The 16,107-nt window shown below is 36.1% G+C and overlaps 3 protein-coding genes across 4 annotated transcripts; 1 reads left to right on the forward strand and 2 right to left on the reverse strand.

Moving 5' to 3' along the window:
- Positions 1-18: 18 nt before the first annotated feature.
- LOC141772705 (14-3-3 protein beta/alpha-1-like) lies at positions 19-5,349 on the reverse strand. The gene is made up of 6 exons (XM_074644022.1): positions 5,168-5,349; positions 3,421-3,717; positions 3,173-3,296; positions 2,290-2,453; positions 1,933-2,028; positions 19-1,842 (listed from the first exon to the last, which is right to left on the reverse strand). The coding sequence occupies exons 2-6, from the start codon at positions 3,712-3,714 to the stop codon at positions 1,786-1,788; spliced, it is 735 nt and encodes a 244-aa protein (XP_074500123.1). The 5' UTR covers positions 3,715-3,717; positions 5,168-5,349; the 3' UTR covers positions 19-1,785.
- A 3,482-nt stretch (positions 5,350-8,831) lies between these two features.
- Positions 8,832-10,815, forward strand: ognb (osteoglycin, paralog b). Of its 2 annotated transcripts, none has more exons than XM_074644000.1 (6): positions 8,832-9,001; positions 9,111-9,186; positions 9,462-9,626; positions 9,719-9,921; positions 10,019-10,111; positions 10,268-10,815. In XM_074644000.1, exons 1-6 carry the CDS (start codon positions 8,903-8,905, stop codon positions 10,436-10,438), a joined length of 807 nt encoding a protein of 268 aa, XP_074500101.1. In that variant the 5' UTR covers positions 8,832-8,902; the 3' UTR covers positions 10,439-10,815. The 2 variants fall into 2 exon arrangements, with proteins under 2 accessions (XP_074500101.1, XP_074500102.1); XM_074644001.1 differs by having other exon boundaries at positions 9,136-9,186.
- Positions 10,623-14,230, reverse strand: uqcc5 (ubiquinol-cytochrome c reductase complex assembly factor 5). The gene is made up of 2 exons (XM_074644002.1): positions 13,924-14,230; positions 10,623-11,060 (listed from the first exon to the last, which is right to left on the reverse strand). The coding sequence occupies exons 1-2, from the start codon at positions 14,072-14,074 to the stop codon at positions 10,969-10,971; spliced, it is 243 nt and encodes an 80-aa protein (XP_074500103.1). The 5' UTR covers positions 14,075-14,230; the 3' UTR covers positions 10,623-10,968.
- Between the last annotated feature and the right edge of the window lie 1,877 nt (positions 14,231-16,107).

Raw genomic sequence — 16,107 nt, forward strand, 5'->3', positions numbered from 1 at the left:
GAAGACGTAATTTGCCTGTTATCTTAAACGAAACTTTATTTCACTGAATGGTCTTTGACACTTTCCTATTTCTTACATGTATAGTGAAACTAGAATGGTTTTAAGATACATAAACACAAAGCTAGAATTACACCAACCATTTGTTTATCTCCATTTCGTCATTGCTTTTTTAGAGCTATTCTAAAATTTTCACAACCACGTGTGTGCACTGGGTAATAGACTGTTACAGAAGCAATTTTTTTAGCCATAAGACTTGTCAGTAAAAACAAAGCAAGTAGATACCTGATATACAGACAGGCTTCGTTCCACATTCACTAACTGCATTTTCATCAAGCATAATAATAAACTGACATGATTTTTTTTTTTTTTCAACAGAAGATTATTTCAATTCATTGGAGCACTGTCAGAGTAAAACAGACTGTCAGCTATAATGTGGAATGGTGTCTTCAACTACAATATGTGGAATGTAGTGGTGATAAATGGTATTGTGACACTGAGCTTCTTTCCAAAGTGATGGATTGGGCTTCTCCAAATTGCACCTTCAAAATAGACCTGATTTTTGTTTTGTAGGCAAGCATTCACACCAGCCATCTTTAACAGCAGAGAGATGCACCTGGGTAGTAGAAACTGACGTCAAGATTTAGCAAATTTAAGTTTGTCTGGTCTTACTCGTTCCCTTTGAGATTTCTTAAAAACAACAAGCAGATGCTGCCACAGAGGCTGCGAGAGAAAGCCAGGCACAGATTTTTTTGGGGGGGAGAAAACAACCGCTTTAAAGAGGAATATTTTGCAAGCAGGGTTGATACAGTGTGGTAAGACATTTTCAATTAACATCAATAAAAGGTTACTTTAGGTTTTACATACAGATGATAGTCAATCTTGCAAAATACATGGAACCACATTTACGCACATACAATTTTCATTGTACTGAGATCAAGCAGCACCTGAACAGTGAGTAATGTAACTACAATGACAATCCATACTTAGTTAAAAATTAAAAAAAAGGACCACTGCCTTCCCAAAAGCCTAATAATGTGGAATGTCTTAACAAATCTAACATGACAATTTAAGGGATCCCTTAAAAACTTAAAAACTGTGAATTTGTGAACATGATCAAGGAGCATTACACCAAGATGTCAGTGTCACAATACAGCCTGCCTCCTTTCTGTATGAGCCCACAGCAGAATTGCGGTTGGTTGTTAATTAACAGGATTGTACATGTGTCTGGAAATTCAAACACAAAAACTGTTTTGGGGTTGTGAAGTAAATGGAACGCCTACCATCACAGTGTTTGGTGGAAATCAACTGCCAGTTTAATTACCATACAATAAAACCTATTGTAAATATCATGAGGAATCACAAATAAGAAAGTAACAAAAAAAAAAGGGATTAAAAATGCACAACAAACTAGCTGGGACAAAGGGATTTGGAAGGACGATTAGAATTCACAACACCCCCCTCCCCCCCAGACCACACACACACAATCTTTCACATCCTTTCACACTTGCTCTCTCGCTACATACAGACATACACACAACGCCGATAAAAACAACAGCAACATGGACTCACTAATCAATACAACATGTTTCCACAAAGTGACTGAATCTGCTAACTGAAAATTACCCTGTCACCTCACAGAGAACTGAGAGGGGTAAACTAGTTGGTCAGGAGCAATTCAGGCTGCTTGTCATACAGAAGTGGGAGGAGCTGATGGAGTGGAGGGGGATGTATATAAGCTGTCTGTGTTTAAGATAAGAGTGTAGGTGGATTAACAGTGCAATTCCATTAGTTTTCCCCGTCTCCGGCCTCTCCCTCATCTGCCTGGTTTTCTGATGTCCACAGCTGGGAACAGAGAAAGAAAAAGTTATAATTTGTTTTGAGTAATACACCACGATCAATCAGAGGCAAAACAGCATGGGGAGTAAAACTCACAGTCAGGTTGTCCCTTAGTAGTTGCATGATCAGGGTGCTGTCTTTGTAAGAATCCTCGTTCAAAGTGTCAAGTTCAGCGATGGCGTCATCAAAAGCCTGAAACCCAAAGATTACACTTGTTATTTAAACTTAAATAATCCAGCAGCATCCTCTAAACATTATGTGGCACTGACTATGCAAAAAAGTCTTTGAGCTAGAAAAATAAATAGCTCAAAATCTCCTTACAATGTATGCAAGTAATCACATGTACCCAAGGTACATGTACTGGCTATTTGTGATTTTTATTGTCTTAAAATATTAAAAAATTAGTTTTTCTATAAAAGTTTCATAACTATGACATAAGACTTCAGTTCATACCCCCTTAGCCAAGGCGCAGGCCTGGTCCGGGTTGTTGAGGATTTCATAGTAGAAGACTGAGAAGTTGAGGGCCAGGCCAAGCCGGATAGGGTGCGTTGGCTGCATCTCCCCCTTGCTGATGTCAAAAGCTTGCTGGTACGCTTGCTGGGAATTATCCACTGTATCTTTAGGGAGAAAAAAAGAACAGAAATTAACTTTCACTTTTTACATTTTCAAGCAGTATTAATTGATGTTTTGGCCACCTGGGGGCAGCAAAACAAACAAGCAAGCAACAATGACATACTGTATTGTCACCTTATAATTGAAATGGCAAACGTGTTAGCTAACAGTTGCCTATTACATATTGAGCTGACAGGGAGCCACACCAGCATTAATTTGGAGTCATCTTTGTGAATGCCTAGCATATGTAAGTCCAATATTCACTCTCCTTTTAGCTTTGTTTCAGTCTCCACTGAGTCCTGAGGGAGATATCTGGCTCTTTAAGTGCTAAATGCGCCACTGTGTTCACTAGCTAGGGGCCAACTTTGTCAGTTTGCTGTTTGGTGCACGGCAGGTAGCCTGCCTTCTGTATGTCAGAGGGGGTTGCTTTATTTTGCTTAAAAAAAAAACACACACAAAAAAACAGCTGCCTGCCATTGCTGGAAACAAAGTTGATGAGAGGTGTAAGAGTGAACCAAAATAATAAATTTGCAGGCAGTAAAAACAAAAATTTGTTAAAAGACGCTTCGTAGAGCTGAGAGGGATGACAGAGTTGGGTTATAATACTCTGTGGGCTCATCACTACTTTCACATAGTTATTTGACGAATTGTTATTATAAAACATTAATTAATGCAGCTTTAAGCACATTTGCTACAGCACAAATTCATAATGTTAATCACTTACCCTTCTTAGTATCCCCAGATGCAACCTCAGACAGGTATCTATAATAGTCGCCTTTCATTTTCAGATAGAACACCTTGCTCTCAGCAGCAGTCGCATTGGTAATGAGAAAGTTGTCCAGTAGCCCCTGAAGACAGCAAGTTAAATAGATCAGTCAGACTAAATTACACACCTAAGCACGTTCTTTTACAAGCGTTTGAATAAGGACTTTTTTTAAACATCACAGAAAAAAAAGGAAAAAAAACCCTTACGAGCACATCATGGCAGATTTCCTGCAGCTCAGCTTCAATCTTCTCCCGGTATTCGCGTGCCATCTGCTGCTTTTTGTCATTGCCCTCAGTCTTCTGCTCGATGCTGGAGATGACGCGCCAGGATGAGCGACGTGCGCCTACCACATTTTTATAGGCAACGGAGAGCAGGTTGCGCTCCTCGTTTGACAGCTCCGTACCTTGCTCTGTCACCGACTTCATAGCTGCAGCCATGTCATCGTAGCGCTCAGCCTGCTCAGCAAGCTTGGCCTTCTGTACCAGGTCGTTCTTATCCATTTTCTAGATTTAAGAGAAAAAAAGAAAATAGAAGTTAAGTGTGTGAAGTTAATAAAATAAAAAAAAAAGACAAGGGAAGAAATGTTCCACAATAGGATAGGATAGCACTTTATTTATTTATCCCCGTGGGGAAATTACAGTTGCACAGCAGCACAGATTCTAACAGCAGTAAGTAAAATAAGAATAAGGCATACAATAAATAAGATTAAAGAAAAAAAACACCCGTCCATATTGTCCATTCAGCAGACGTTTTCAAGATTTTTTTATTGTCACGCTGGTTATACAGGTACTATCGTGTGAAATTGCTTTTTGCTGAGAAGCTCCATTAAAATAATAAATACTTTGTACAAGGGCATATTAAGAACATATACAGTATAAGATATATTATAGTGTGAGAATGTGTCGTATGAATTATTTATTTATTTATGAACTTTGTGTGTTATGAACTGATTTTATTTAGGACTTATAAAGCAAAAGACACCCAATGGAAAGTGAGGATAAGCATTGCGGACTGGGCCCTTTGGCAAGTGGGTCAACCATACACACATCACTACTAGCTAAGGATATAGCTGCTAGGTGGCTAGTGCCAATCCCTTTTCTCGTCTGATTTATACTACATATCACTGAATCCACTTCATCAACATCTACCATAATGTAGAATGGAATATAAACAATATAAATATATAAAACGGGTTTAGTAGCTTGTTTTAATGTTATTTCAGTCGACACTAAAGCTACACCAAGCAGGTTTTTAATGCCCTCCCTCTTCCTTATATGTTGCTAGCAATGCTAGCGGAATATATGGTACATTTCAATACCTGATGTCAACGTTAATGTCGTCGTTTTAATCATAATTTGCTCCTATATTTATTGTGCGAACCCTAACAGGATTAAATGGTGAGTTAAATGCTAATCTTGTCGTGTTTATGATGACGCAAATCGTAAGTGGAGAGAGGCTAACTAGTCGTCTAATGTGAACCCGCTATATATATAACGGCATTCATTAGCTTAGGCCAACGCACACTAACGACTCACTTTCCGGGTAAAATAAAATAAAAACACGGTTATAGTGTCGTCAATCCACGTTTAGTATTTTATTAACAATCTTTATACACTAAAATATTACACTGTAATGCGTTATATTATGTTTAAATGTCATTTTTAACAGCTGTATGTATCACGGCCCGCCCAGGCTGAGACACTGTCAGAACAAAAGTGTCATGGCATCCGTTAGCATTAGCTCGATGCTAAGCAGCGAGCTAATGCTAAGCTAACTCCGCTAGCCTCTTAGCTCGGTCCCGTTATCATGATGGCTTCTCCTCTCAAACAGGATCCAACCAGACACGATGAATACAGGCCCGTCTCTGAAACGCTCAGCCACCGACGCATTATTACTCACAGCATTATAGTATGTGTAAATGTGTGTAAAGTGCGATGTTATTTAGACACTTACAATATTGGCGACTTTTTTTTATTCCTGCTTTTTTCTCTCTCTCTCTGGACAATTCACAGCCTCCGTCCTCTCCGTCTCTCTCAGCGTATCGTTCAGTTCAGGGCAGTACCACTTCCGCTCTACACTGCTGCTGCTGCTGCTGCTGCCACTCTCTGATTCCTCTTCTTCTTCTCTCTACCACACATCTGCCCTTACGTAATGCAACCACTGCTCCATGCACTCAGTAAGAGCATTACTGTAGAAACTACATTATTATATATAACACATTTTGTGCGCCTTGTAATCACATTTTCATAAGATAACGGATTTTAAAAAAAAAAAATTATTTAATTTTTTTAAATTCTCATAGACAGAGATGGTTACAGGAGGCTTTTATTTCCATTCAAATTAAATTAAAATCACATTTTCATAAGCTGACGGATTTTAAATTTTCTTTTTTTTATTTACATTTTTTTATTCTCAAACTTAATTAAAATCACATTTTCATAAGCTAACGTTTTCTTAATTTTTTTTTAATTTGAATTTTTTTTTATTCTAATAGAGATGGTTACAGGAGGCTTTTTTTCCATTCAAACTTAATTAAAATCACATTTTCATAAGCTAACTGATTTAATTAAAAAAATTTAATTACAATTTTTTTATTCTCATACAGGCTTTTTTCCATTCAAACTAAATTAAAATCACATTTTCATAAGCTAACGGAATTTTTTTATTTTTTTATTTAATTTTTTTTTATTTTCATAGAGATGGTTACAGGAGGCTTTTTTCCCATTCAAACTTAATTAAAACAGAATTATAGCTGCTGATCCTCTGGGCAACCCCTGTTTTACATTATCCAAGACTATGCACACACCAGTAGTGACAAAACCGTTTCTCGCATTTCTGCTTTAACATGCCTGCATTTAAACACACATTACATAACTATATAAACAATTGTGGACAGGATAATTGTTTGCCTGTTATTGGGTGTAATTTGTATGGATACATTTCATTAGTAGCTGGGGCTCTTTACACATACGAGAAATCCCCTTTTTGCTTTGCATCTTGCACAGAAAGGTCAAAGTAAAGGTCAGTCGCAGAGTGTGACCTCTGGAAGCGAACGCGGCTTCAGTGTTCACTAAGCAGTTTCAGTTCAGCGTTTTATCAGTGCAGGTACTTGAATGTGATAAATCTGTCTGGAGCATAAGCAATAGAAGAAGAAAAAAAAACATCTGTAACCAGGGTCTGAAGTTAACCTTTTTCCTCACCTGCCACTGTGACAGGTCACTGAACATTTCTACCGGCCACTCAATTTTGTTGTCTGCCACTTCTGAAATCTAGGTAAAACGCTTTAAAATTGTAAACACTGTGTCAGTGGTACCAGATCGTAGAATTTTGGAATATATCATGTAACCTTAATGCCATGACTATATTTAATTTAGGCTTTAGAGTTGCTTTTTAAAAATAATATTTCTTAATATAAGGAAAACCTGTCTGCCATGGTAGCAGGTTACCTGAAATTTTAACCTCAGCCACAGCCAACATTTACCCTGTATTTGGCAGGTGGCAGGTGTTAATTTCATTCCCTGTCTGTAACCTTAACATGATGTCTAGGGGAACACAAGGTGTAACATAAAAAGTTTACCCAACCTTTGAAAAATGATGGGACCGACTCAGTAATAAAATAGCTACTGAAGCACTTTAAGTGTAATAAAAGGTGACATTCATTAAGATAAAAATTATTAAATTAAGGCATAGAGGCAAATAAGGCGTCATGGTATCCAAGGGCAAAACAACTAAATAAACCCACACTAACTAGAAAATAAGGACTCCGTTAACCTACTGAAAACAAAAATACATTACTAATCTCCCTATCTAACCACAAAAAAAGGAGTGACAGAGAATCCCTACGAGGCTCCTTTAAAGTCACCACGACTATCAAAAACAAAATAGCAAGAGTTAGCAGAGCGGTGTGAAAATGATATCACAGAACACAGAGTTTCACCAATTACTCAACCACAGGACAGCAGCACCAGCAAATGACAGCTCAAGGGACCAAGAGGGGCAGGACCACTGAATCTGGGAGTAAATATACAGCTCCTCTGACTGTTGAAGGAAATCCAGGTGTGGGTGATGGCACTGAGAAAGGGGCGAGGCAGACCTGAAACACACAAAGGGAGCTCCAGAAGGAAAAGCAAACAACATCTTTAACCCTTATGACATTTTCCTGCAGGCTCCGTGTTTGATCTTTATCTGAGTGCATATGATAATAGTGCTGTAACTCATTTGTTACATGTCAAAAAATACTAAGCCCAAGTATATATCTTCAAGTTGCTCGTTTTGTTTGCCCAAAACCCAAAGATATTCAATTCTCTATGAGATAAAACAGAAAAAAAGCAAATCCTCCCATTTAAAAAGCTGGAACCAGAGCTTGTTTGGCGTTTTTTGCACAATAAAAGGACTTGTGATTGACTGTTAATCCAAATTGTTGTTGATTCACTTTCTGCCCGATCAACTAATCGATTAATTGACTTATCGTTTCAGCACTATATTTGAGAGTGAGTGGTGATAAGTGGTTATTCGCTGTATGCAGAGTAGTTGTAACGGTAACGGTAGCGGTTGTATTATCTGTCTGCAGAGAGGAAGCATGTACATTTCCCGGGTGTGATTTTGTAATACTTCACATAATGTTAAACCATGTCTGTTAGAGAAAAGGTGTTAACTGTATTCATTAAAAAACAAAACTACATTGTCTAACGGAAACTGCTGAAGATACATTTTGTAACTATTCAGATGTTTGAATGTTAAAATGTTCATCATAAGTCAGAAAAGGGATACAGCTGCACACTAGAGCTGGGCGATGTGGAGAAAATCACGATAAATAATCACAGGTTATCTGGATGTAATGACTAAGTGGGTAAAGGCAAATAATAGAACAGCTAAAACAGTCTGGTAAGTTCAGAAAATCACACCATTGTACTGTAATGTAGCCTTTAAAACCAGGAAAAGACAACACTTATATTATGATATCCAAAATCTAAGACGATATCTAATCTCTTTTCACTTATCGCAATATCAACATAATATCGATATATTGCCCAGCCCTACTGCACACCAGAACTCATCTATGGCAAACTGATTAATAAACAAACAAAAGAAAAATATTCCATCACCCTTTAAAATGACTGTTCTTTCAGAAATAGAGTCACTTCTAATAAGGGTAGAGCCCTCTCCTAAAGAGACAGAGCACATTAACTGCTTTTATTGAGTTGGTATTTGGACTGAGGTATGAAAAGGGACATATTCAAAATAGTTTTCTCTCTCCAGTTCAGTGCGTGCTTTGGCAATTTCTTTCATAAATCACACCCATTTTTCCCATCAATTACTGGAACTCAGGACCGCTCCGTTTTTCCAGTAACAACATTCTTTTGTCAGTTAAAGTAAAATGTAAAAGCAGCATTCATTAGGTTTATGCCTGCATATATTTCAATAATCACTTTGCGCTCAGTGTCAACAGACACATTTCTTGTCCGTTTGCTACAAAAAAATACATTATGTAGTCTTTAGAATCGCCCTGACCACTGACAGCAACACAAACACAGCATGTATTGAGTTAAAGCTTGTCTCCTTTTCTTACTCAACAGTATACTGGCAGCTTAATACAAAAACTGGATGGAAAATTTTCCTGCTCACATGCACCTCCGATCCCCGCCTAGCAGACAGACACTCTCGTCTCTCACCAGCAACTAAGACACAATGATGCAATTAAGGACTTTAATTTTCACATCTGTTATGCTCCCATGGATACTGTCTTCTGCAGCAAAAGGCGAATACATGGAAGCGAGAAAACCAAGGGTAAAAATATCTTTTGGCGTTTAAACACTGTAAATGAGCGGAGTGGATGAAATGCATCTAGAGTTGGGAGGAAAAGAACAGCTATCATGAAGATGTCTCCTTTTTACAGAACGTCAGTTCTTCAAACTTTCAAGACTATACCGTTCAAGACATCGACCCTGACCAAGCAGCTCCAGAAGCCCACGGTAAGGTTTGTTTAAACAGACGGAAGTTTTCAACAACTGTTTCAAAGCAGATTGTGCAACACTTGTTGAGGCTTTCTTCCACATTTTTGTGAATGTAGCTAAAGCCCAGATTATGTAATAATGGGGCTGATCAAGTGTCCTCAGCTAAACTGTGTGTAGTTTTAAGCTGCACAGTCACATCGCTGAGACCAATTAGTCGACTTATAAGAAGAATAAGGAAAAAACAAAACGTTTTTCTGTGCAAAGTTGACGAAAAAACATTGTGATGTTTTCAGAGATGCCGACATGCCTGCTGTGTGTTTGCCTGATTGGATCGGTTTACTGTGAGGAGGTGTCACCAGAAATGTCCGCCATCCCAGCACTGCCAAAGGAAACAGGATATCTCTATGCACGTTTCAACAAAATCACAAAAATAAGAAACAAAGACTTTGCAGACATGGGTAAATATTAGTCATTATGATAGTTAGCTCCTCAGTGAATGTCATCTTTCGAGCCTTCTCCGTTTTGCGTTGTTTGTTTTTTTCCCCCCCAGCCACATTAAGAAGAATCGACCTGACTGGGAATCTCATCGCTGAAATAGACGATGGAGCTTTTTCAAAACTTCCAAATCTTGAGGAGCTCACTCTTGCAGATAACAGACTGACTAAACTTCCCATGCTGCCCGTCAACCTGGTGTCATTCAATGCCAATTTCAACCGGCTTAAAACCCAGGGTGTAAAGGCAACTGCTTTTAAAGTAAGTCAGCCCACTGATCTCATGTTGAAATGTTGCAGACATTATGTACTTTGCATGTGTTTAGATATTTGATAACAGTGGTCTTTTGTTGTTACAGAAACTCACAAGACTGGCTTATCTTTACCTTGGAAACAATGAACTGACAGCAGTGCCCCAACTTCCAGAGTCTCTTCAAGCTGTGCACCTGCATGTAAGTTCATACAGTATGTAATTCACTGCAATCAATCAGAGAAGCTCTGCAGAAGCTATTTGTTTGTTTTCAGTCTGCGGTCGGAGCCAGTAGTAGTAGATACATGATGGGCAAATTGTGTGTCGTTGGATTGTTTGTCCTGTGTCTGTTCTGCAGAACAACAAGATCTCGACAATAACAGATGAGACGTTCTGCAAAGGTAACAGCAGTCACTACATCCGGACCAACATGGACGAGGTGAGACTGGAAGGGAACCCCGTCACGCTGTCGAACCACCCCAACAGCTTCATCTGTCTGCAGTCTCTCCCTATCGGATGGGACGGCTGAAATAACCAATGCATGCTTTCGAGGGAGGTAAATGAAGGATGCAGATACACAAATAGTAAAAATACCATTTGCAAAATGTAGTTCTTAAGTCACATTTTATATACTCAAATCTACCATACAGTGTAAGACCTCTTATAATCACAAAGAATTACAGAACCAGATTTAAACAAAGGTAAGACATCTCTGTATTTTTTTCTTTTGTTCAAATTTGGTTGAGACTGTTTTGTCTTGGCAGGTGCTATGCAATGTTCTTATAATTCAAATCAATATGAGATTATTTCATTGTTTCATTTGAGCTAACACCAGTGGTTTTATAACGGCTAATGTTTCTTCAACTGAAGATCATATTAACAATAAACTTGCATGTTTCTCCATCAGTCTTTCACTCTTGACTCCTTCATAATTGCGAAACGGTTGTTGTAACACGCTATGAAGTCCATTCCAGCCTGTTGGAAACTAGTAAGGGAGCGAGAGTCCAAGGAATGTGTCCTTAGACGACACGTAAAGTCCACATTAAATCCGATCATCGTTCACTTGGCTGCAGGCTCATTGGGAGCTATCAAGCCGTCTGCTATCTTCTGCTGGTAACCCCGTTCTGATTGCTTTCTTCGGTAGACATCATCTGGAAAACAGAATTAACAGACTGAAATGAGATGTAACATAGGCAGTTTTGATACAGTTAAAGCTGCAGTGGTCAATAACATTAATAATGACTGCACTCCAACTGAGTCATCTTTATTGTTAACTTGTTTTCACCTGTGCTTTTCCTGCAATGGCAAATCAAAATGTCTGCAGTGAAAAGGGTCTATACCAGGACACTGTAACCAAAACAGCTGGAATTGAGTTATGATATTTTACAAGTAATTTTCACTTGTGCTTTTCCAACTGTGACATGTCAAATTCTCTTCTGTGAAAAAGACCTACAAGTTATCCTGCAGAATAAAGAGCAACTACAACAGATAGGGAAACTACTTAAATGTGCAAGCTGAGGAACGAAAATTGAGAGTCTGTTCTCTGTAGAGCAAAACAATTTTCTGTGTCCTTAAATGGCCTCAGAATACTACAGGATCAAATATGCAGGGCAGCTTCTTTTTTTTTAACACGAGAGGACTTGACTCCTGAAATGGCATATTTGAGCACATCTGGAATAAATGGATGTTGGTTCAGTCAGAGTAGAAACACATTATTTTCCTTTTTAAATCTTTTGAGTGATCCAGTATGTTCCTACTCTCTACAGGTGTAGCTACAGAGATATTAATGCAAAATCAAAAAATATGTGCAGCGGTGGAAAATACTGTCCTAAAGTACTAAGTTTGAGGTTACTTTGAAGACTCATGCGTACATTTTACATACAAAGCATGTGATCAGTTTCTAAGTAAAGTACTAAACAGTACATAAGGTAATTAGCTCAACCTCTACCAGGTACAACATTAAAAAAGGTTGCTTAAAGATGAATGCATCAAGACTTAAAATCCTATGATATAATATATTAGAGTTGAAATAATTAGTCAATTAATTAATTGGTCGATCAAAAGCAAATTAGTCAGCAACAATTTTGATGATGGGTTAATTGTTTAAGTTATTTATCAAGCAAAAATGCCCAAACTTCTTTAGTTCTAGCTTCTCAAATGTGAGGATTTGCTGCTTTTCTCGGTTATAACGCTGTAAATTAAATTTTCATTTAATATTTCTATATTTCCTGACATTTTATAGATGAAATGAGTTGATTAATACAAAAAAAACATAAATAATAATATAATATATCTTAACAATAAATATGTTGAAAGGGATGATGACTACTTCTATTTTTTATTTGAAGTACATTAAGTAACATTTTGAATGGAAGGGTACTTTTACATTGTGGTATTGCTAAAGAACCTGAGTATTTCTTCCACCACTGGTGATGATCCTCTCAATATAATCTCAGATTTTTGTTGTCATATTATAATGATGTACAGTATCTTTTCCTAGTTTGAATGTCTGCATCAGGGTCTAATGATATAAATTCCCACTGATGATTTGTTAGTTTGAAACAATATCACCCACGTGTAGTTTATGTCATAATCAGAAATACTTTATTATTCCCCGGGGGAAATTACATTACAGTTGATCTTATATATAAGCATAAAGAATTATAAGAAAAATAGAAATAAAGGAGTATGTAAAATGTACATAATGCTACAATATATAACTCAATATATCTAGAGTAATAGTATAAATACGAATTAAATAAGAATATTTATTGTAATGTACAGTATAGTTGCAGTATTAGTGCCAGAGTATTGCACAGTTGAATTATTGCACAACTTATTGTACAGTTAATTTAAGTCAGTGTTGCACATAAGAATAAGAAGAAGAAGAAATGATGAGTAGTAGCTGCTGATGGGTGAAATAACATAAAAATATAAATTTCATAGATAATGTGGTACTGAGTCAAGATATATTGTGATATTTATTTCTCTTTCAGCAGCTCTAGTACATACAGTGTCCTCCAGCTGCATGACGCATCTAACTGTCTGTACTGGGTACTTAAAAATGCCTGTTTTTCCATCTTTCTCTCACTTTTCCCACATTTTCTAACGACAGTGAGTGGAGGAGCAGAGGAGGAGAGGAAAGTTAGAGGACATATTATTTGAAAGGTCAACAAGGGTGTTGTTGTTGTGTCCATAACAGTAGTAGGCCCACATTAAGTCACTGAAACATGCCACATGGCAATTTTTGCATCGTTAAAACTATTTAAAATCAAGTGAAGCAGCTTTGCCAGACATAAAGTAATAAACACACTCTGACATGTTATAATATATCTAATGCTACCAGCTGGCTAAGGCTCTCACTAAGAAAGTTTTTGGTCTATTATTTGTTTTTAACACTCAAAAGATGGGCTAACAAGTCAACATCATATTAACGTCAGCTAGTTTATATAGAATAGAATAGAATAGAAAGCTTTATTGTCATTGTATTAAATACAACGAGATTCATAGTTTGCCACTTCTGGTCAGTGCTTTAAAACAAATACTTGACAAGACTAAACGAGGCAGATAAAACATATAACAGGTAAAATACACACACAGTTATGAAGCAAATAAAACAGGTAAATTAGATGTAATAAATAAATATTAACAGAAGTGTTACACTAGAAGTATAAAATATGAAAATAGATGTAATGTAAACAGAGGTAATTGCACATGTAGAATAGGTAGGGTAGATGTAATAAATAAATATAAACAGAGGTATTACACTAGAGGTATGAAATATAAAGTAGATGCAATAAATAAATATAAACAGAAGTGTTACACTAGAAGTATAAAAATAGATGTAATGTAAACAGAGTTAATTGCACTTGTAAAACAGATAAGGTAATGTAATAAATAAAATGTAAACAAAGGTAGTTGCACTTCAGGTGTATATTATTTTATATAGCTTACAAGTAAAAAATAATATTTTACTGTCTTAAATAAACTCAATTTGTGTGAAGTTGTACTCACAGAAAGTCTCTTGTCCTATCCTCACGTTGATCATGATCCACTCCATAACGCCTCCGATGCAGAAGAAGATGGGGAGAAACCGGTACGTCCCAAGACGTTTACCCGGGACAAGACTCAGTATATATCTGATATTATTACTCCTAGTAAACATCCTGGTGTACAGACACACACAGAAGTCTTGTATGGATATAACCCGTCTACAATGCGGCAGGGAAACTCTGCTCTTTCTTATGCAGTCTGTGCTTTTAACAACATGTCCTTGCTTTAAACTTGTTACATACAAGAGCAACTGGCAGTGAGGAGAGGGTGAGCTCGTTTTGTAACCTGGCGTAAAGCAAACGACAGGCGGTGTTCTAGAATGTAAAGAGGAACATACGGAAGCTCGACATTGGTGTACAAAACGAACGCACTGAGGAAGAGAACAGAAGGGTCGTAACATCCGGTTGTTTATGTGCATACATCCGGTTATGTGTCACACTGAACACTGCGGTAAGATTAAGAAGAAAATACAGAAAATACACATTAAAAAAACAGGTAAAGTTTTTATACATATATATAAATATATATATCTATATTATTTATTTTATTATTATATTATATATTATATTTATTTTATTATATATATTTATTATATTTTTTTATTTTATTATATATTATTTATTTTATTTAGTATTTATTTATTATATAATTATATATATTATTTTTTTCTTTTCGTAAATACAAAAATAAATAATTAAAAGGGTTTCTGTAGGCATTCCGCCATTTTGTGCATAAGTAACATAACAGCATTAGAGCAACTATTGACACATAATGAGACTGTAGTCACCCTGGCATATTGTGCAAACATCCGGTTATGTGTCACACTGAACACTGCAGTAAGATTAAGAACAAAATACAGAAAATACAAATAAAAAACAGCTAAAGTTTTTATATATATATATATATTATTTATTTTAATATTATATTATATTATATTATTTATTTGATTATATTTATTTATTTAATTATATATTATTTATTGTATTATATATATATTTATTATATTATTTTTTTATATTATATATTATTTATTTTATTATATATTTATTTATTATATTATTATATATATATATTTTTTTCTTTTCATAAATACAAAAAAAAATAATTAAAAGGGTTTCTGTAGGCATTCCGTCATTTTATGCATAAGTAACATAACCGCATTAGAGCAACTATTGACACTTAATGAGACTGTAGTCACCCTGGCAAATTGTCTTCCTGGAAAGTTTTTGAATAAATTAAATTGAAGACTACTGGTACAGCATTATTTGAAAGCTTTTTGTCTATGAAGTTCAGCCCATCAATGAGTAGCAATGCAAGTCTAAATCAATGTATTGAATGTACTGAAATGTACACCTCATTTTTGTTTGTTTCTGACTTGGCCAAAAGCAGTTGTCAAACTAATATTACCGTGGCATTTATATGGAAGATGAGATCTGCATAATGGACATCTTTAGAATACTTTCTTATTTCAAAATTTTAAATTAAATTGGTTTTCATGTCTTAAAAACTTTACATTGTGTAGTGTCATGAACACAAACAAACAAATATAGCCTGGTGTGGTTGTAAAATCTTGATGAATGTATAGATGTTTCAGCATGTTTCTTGTTTTGTAATGCCTTTTCTATTGGGATTCAGTAAATAATCTACAAAATAGGTCACTGGATGGAAATCCAATGATGCCAAAGGGTTGCAATGGAAAACAAAAACTAAGTTAATGTCACAAAGTAGTTTGACACAGCTAGTTTGTGCTTCCACTTATTTTCAATCAATGAATGATCGGAACTGCATTACTAAAACATTTTGTTCCTGGTATTCAATTTAGAAATTAGTTTTTTTGACAGGAAAATGTCATTGAGGACATCATTAGCTGCTATCTTTAATTTGTGTTTTACAACAGGAAATAAGTGAAAGCATGATGGCCAACTGGCAGCTTGGCATAAGGCCTGCAGCTCTCCACTTGAATCACAATTATGAATGTAACTTTGCCAGAAAACATTTTGTAAAAACTATTTTTAAAATTGATGCCACATTGCTCAAATACTGATTAAAATGGTTAGCAACACAATTTGCCACATGTGCTAGAACAAGCTCTTGCAAGGAGCTTTTAAGTGGTTGGATGTTTGAATAGCTGACATACAGTAGGTA

The sequence above is a fragment of the Sebastes fasciatus genome, chromosome 8 (assembly GCF_043250625.1).
Source record: "Sebastes fasciatus isolate fSebFas1 chromosome 8, fSebFas1.pri, whole genome shotgun sequence".
NCBI lineage: Eukaryota > Metazoa > Chordata > Actinopteri > Perciformes > Sebastidae > Sebastes > Sebastes fasciatus.

Bases quoted from the DNA above. Each gene is read 5' to 3' on its own strand.
- uqcc5 (XM_074644002.1), bottom strand. From the start codon at position 14,074: ATGTTTACTAGGAGTAATAATATCAGATATATACTGAGTCTTGTCCCG. The intron at 11,061-13,923 runs GTGAGTACAACT...TCTGTTTTCCAG, and splicing joins GATAGGACAAGAGACTTTCT to ATGATGTCTACCGAAGAAAG.
- ognb (XM_074644000.1), top strand. From the start codon at position 8,903: ATGATGCAATTAAGGACTTTAATTTTCACATCTGTTATGCTCCCATGG. The intron at 9,002-9,110 runs GTAAAAATATCT...TCCTTTTTACAG, and splicing joins TGGAAGCGAGAAAACCAAGG to AACGTCAGTTCTTCAAACTT. The intron at 9,922-10,018 runs GTAAGTCAGCCC...TTGTTGTTACAG, and splicing joins TAAAGGCAACTGCTTTTAAA to AAACTCACAAGACTGGCTTA.
- LOC141772705 (XM_074644022.1), bottom strand. From the start codon at position 3,714: ATGGATAAGAACGACCTGGTACAGAAGGCCAAGCTTGCTGAGCAGGCT. The intron at 3,297-3,420 runs GTAAGGGTTTTT...TGCTGTCTTCAG, and splicing joins AAATCTGCCATGATGTGCTC to GGGCTACTGGACAACTTTCT. The intron at 1,843-1,932 runs GTGAGTTTTACT...CTCTGTTCCCAG, and splicing joins TACTAAGGGACAACCTGACT to CTGTGGACATCAGAAAACCA.